Source organism: Plodia interpunctella, chromosome 1, assembly GCF_027563975.2.
Source record: "Plodia interpunctella isolate USDA-ARS_2022_Savannah chromosome 1, ilPloInte3.2, whole genome shotgun sequence".
Classification (NCBI taxonomy): Eukaryota; Metazoa; Arthropoda; class Insecta; order Lepidoptera; family Pyralidae; genus Plodia; species Plodia interpunctella.
Genome location: NC_071294.1, coordinates 6676666 through 6679357, shown reverse-complemented (window position 1 = coordinate 6679357; position 2692 = coordinate 6676666). Strand labels below are relative to the sequence as shown.

At 38.6% G+C, this 2692-nt stretch overlaps 1 protein-coding gene across 2 annotated transcripts; it reads right to left on the bottom strand.

Moving 5' to 3' along the window:
- Nucleotides 1-491: 491 nt before the first annotated feature.
- On the bottom strand, nucleotides 492-1910 carry Osi21 (Osiris 21). Of its 2 annotated transcripts, none has more exons than XM_053761834.2 (4): nucleotides 1549-1910; nucleotides 1275-1467; nucleotides 958-1177; nucleotides 492-841 (listed from the first exon to the last, which is right to left on the bottom strand). In XM_053761834.2, the coding sequence occupies exons 1-4, from the start codon at nucleotides 1813-1815 to the stop codon at nucleotides 754-756; spliced, it is 768 nt and encodes a 255-aa protein (XP_053617809.1). In that variant the 5' UTR covers nucleotides 1816-1910; the 3' UTR covers nucleotides 492-753. The 2 variants fall into 2 exon arrangements, with proteins under 2 accessions (XP_053617809.1, XP_053617890.1); XM_053761915.2 differs by having other exon boundaries at nucleotides 492-855; nucleotides 1549-1908.
- Nucleotides 1911-2692: the final 782 nt, after the last annotated feature.

Genomic DNA, 2692 nt, shown 5'->3' with positions numbered 1-2692 from the left:
AAGTCTTAGTTTTATAATTACAGTCACGAAAGTGACTATTGTTGTATACGTTTTCAGCAGCAATAGCGTCTTTTGACTGTTTGTAAATTTCAGTAAGTTTTATTTCTATAACACTTTGAATAGTTTAATGAATAAGCAACAGAGCACTCTTACGTACACATAATGATAATGCAATTTTACAAAAATTCTACTCCATTTATACCTAACAACTCTCCTCCGTTGAATTACAACAAATACTTTACAAATTCTTTTAAATATTACCCAAGTATTTTAGATTCTTTCTATACTTATTGCTAGTGTAGCCTGCAATTGTTTCATAATACTCAATGACAGATAATGCACTATGTATTAAGATATCTAATAACAATTAATTTTAGCATTACTTCTTACGTTGAAGAGCAATTTGCTCATATCAATAGATATATAGGTATGTAAATACGAATTAGAATATGCATGTAATTTATCTTTAAATGTTAAATGAAACCAAAGACTGTGTAACGTTTTTTATTATATCTTACAATACTTATTAAATTAAGTATATTACATAAAACCATAAGTCACAAATAAATAAATTACTTTAAATAATTTACTGACATAGATTTGAGAATGAGAATGGACGACCGATTCGTCTGAGAATGTTGTCCACTTTATGGACGGTACTTTGGTTTGAGGTTATTTTGTATAGATGACGCCAGAGGTGTCCGGTGGTGAGCAGGCGCCGGCGCGGACGCACGCGCGGCGTAGACGCCGGGGTTACGCACTCGCGGTCGTCTGCTCCGCGTAGAAACGGTAAGGATCCACTCCGCTTGGTTGCGCTTGTCTCACCACATACAAATTGCGCCTTCGAATTAAAGACTAGAATTAAAATACATTTCAAATTAAAATAAAACACAAATTAAATTCTACAATTTCTCGTCAAAATTCATCTTGTCAAACTCGATAAACAATAATAGGTACCTATGGTGTCCATCTGCGTGCACTTGGAAGGTAGTTTCGCCGTTGCTACCGTCGTGACTGAAAAGTTTCTTGAGGGCAATGATTCCAGCGATCGTCAGTGCTACCTTACTGGCGATGAGAGCCTTGCCGGCAATAGCAGCTAGTGTCTTCAGAGCCATGCCACCAACTATGCTCATAGTCGTGAAGATACCAAGTAACAGATAAGGCAGCACTTTTTTACCTAAAACAAAAGTTTATGATGTTTAATATGAACACAATAAATAACAAGTACATAAATCTTCTGTTGTATACAATTTATATTTATATCGAATATATACCTCTGCCTCTGCCTTCTGACGCGAGGTCCATGGATATGGTGTGCGAATTCATCAACTGCTCGAATTTATTGCGTAACATCGTATCAAGTTTGTCTTCCAGTGACATTCCAGAGTAGAAACGAGGCTCTGCAATCGCAGAGGGCGCGTCAGCCTGCTTCACCAACGTTAGCCCATCCGTGAGTTGAACGCTTTCCTGTATAACACAAGAAACTATTACATTCCGCTATTCGAAATCACTTGAAAAAACTAAAGCACTATCACACACAAAATTCACCATTTCTACTGCTCTGGTCAGTGCCGTCAAAGCTTTACCCTTCAGACATGTCGAAAAATGTTTTTGTGCACTGCAATCGTCATAAACTTTTTGTAAAATTGTGAATTCCGCTGATGGCCACCAACTGTCTTCAGATCTTCCGCTGTCGACTTCATTTTGTGTTTCGTCCTCCATGCTCATGACCCGAGATCTTCTACCGTGGACGTGGCCGGAAACGACTGCCACCCAGAAAATTGACACGATGATAATCCGGAAAGGGTTACACATTTTGTTTAAAATTCCACACACTGCACTAAAAACTAAAAATCAACGTGTACGAGGGTGGTCTAGCGGCAACTGACGGGCAGTGGAGCGGGTGAGAGCTTATAAATGTGCGCCACTTGGTCGTCGAGCACCACCAAACATCCGCTATTCCGCACCAATTCTCCACACGCGTACTTATGTAACTGAACTTGAAAATGATCGAGAACCATTTTCCAAGCGAATTTCTCCGATAGAATGCACGGCAAAAAGCGAGACACATATCTGTTGCCGACTGCACTCCATGTTGCTCTTCATGTATACGTGTGTGTGAAAAGCGTAGGTAATTATATATTAGTTAGCGTGTACTATGAGGCCCATTCAGTCCCACATTTCACTCACGGACGACCGGTTTCAGTCTATTAGTCGTTTGTTCCATACAAACTGTGGGACTATAATTTCGGCCTTTATCGGCGTGTGCGCAAAGTGCAAGGTTGGTCCGCGCCGAGTCCAGGTCGCATGTCTGTAGTGCGTGGCTGAGGATATAGTAAATATTTCGCCAATACATGCATAACATATCAGGAACTCTGTTTGTTGATACAAAAGGAAAGTAAAAGCATTACCCAGCCGTGTCCGTATTAATATTATATTTTTTATTGGTGATTTAAGAAACATACATATTCAGTATCATTCTCGTTGGCTCAGTAATACTTTTGCACTTACTTTTCGTGTTATTTCATCACATTATAGTAATGGCGAGATATTATTACTGTTATTAATGTATTTTTTAGGTAAAATAAAGTCCGAAATTTCCTCTTCTTGCTGTATGTTTTTTGTAATTCATTAAAGGACCTCACGTTTATTTTGCTGATAAACTTAATACTTTTTTCTCTCTCTTTACCGT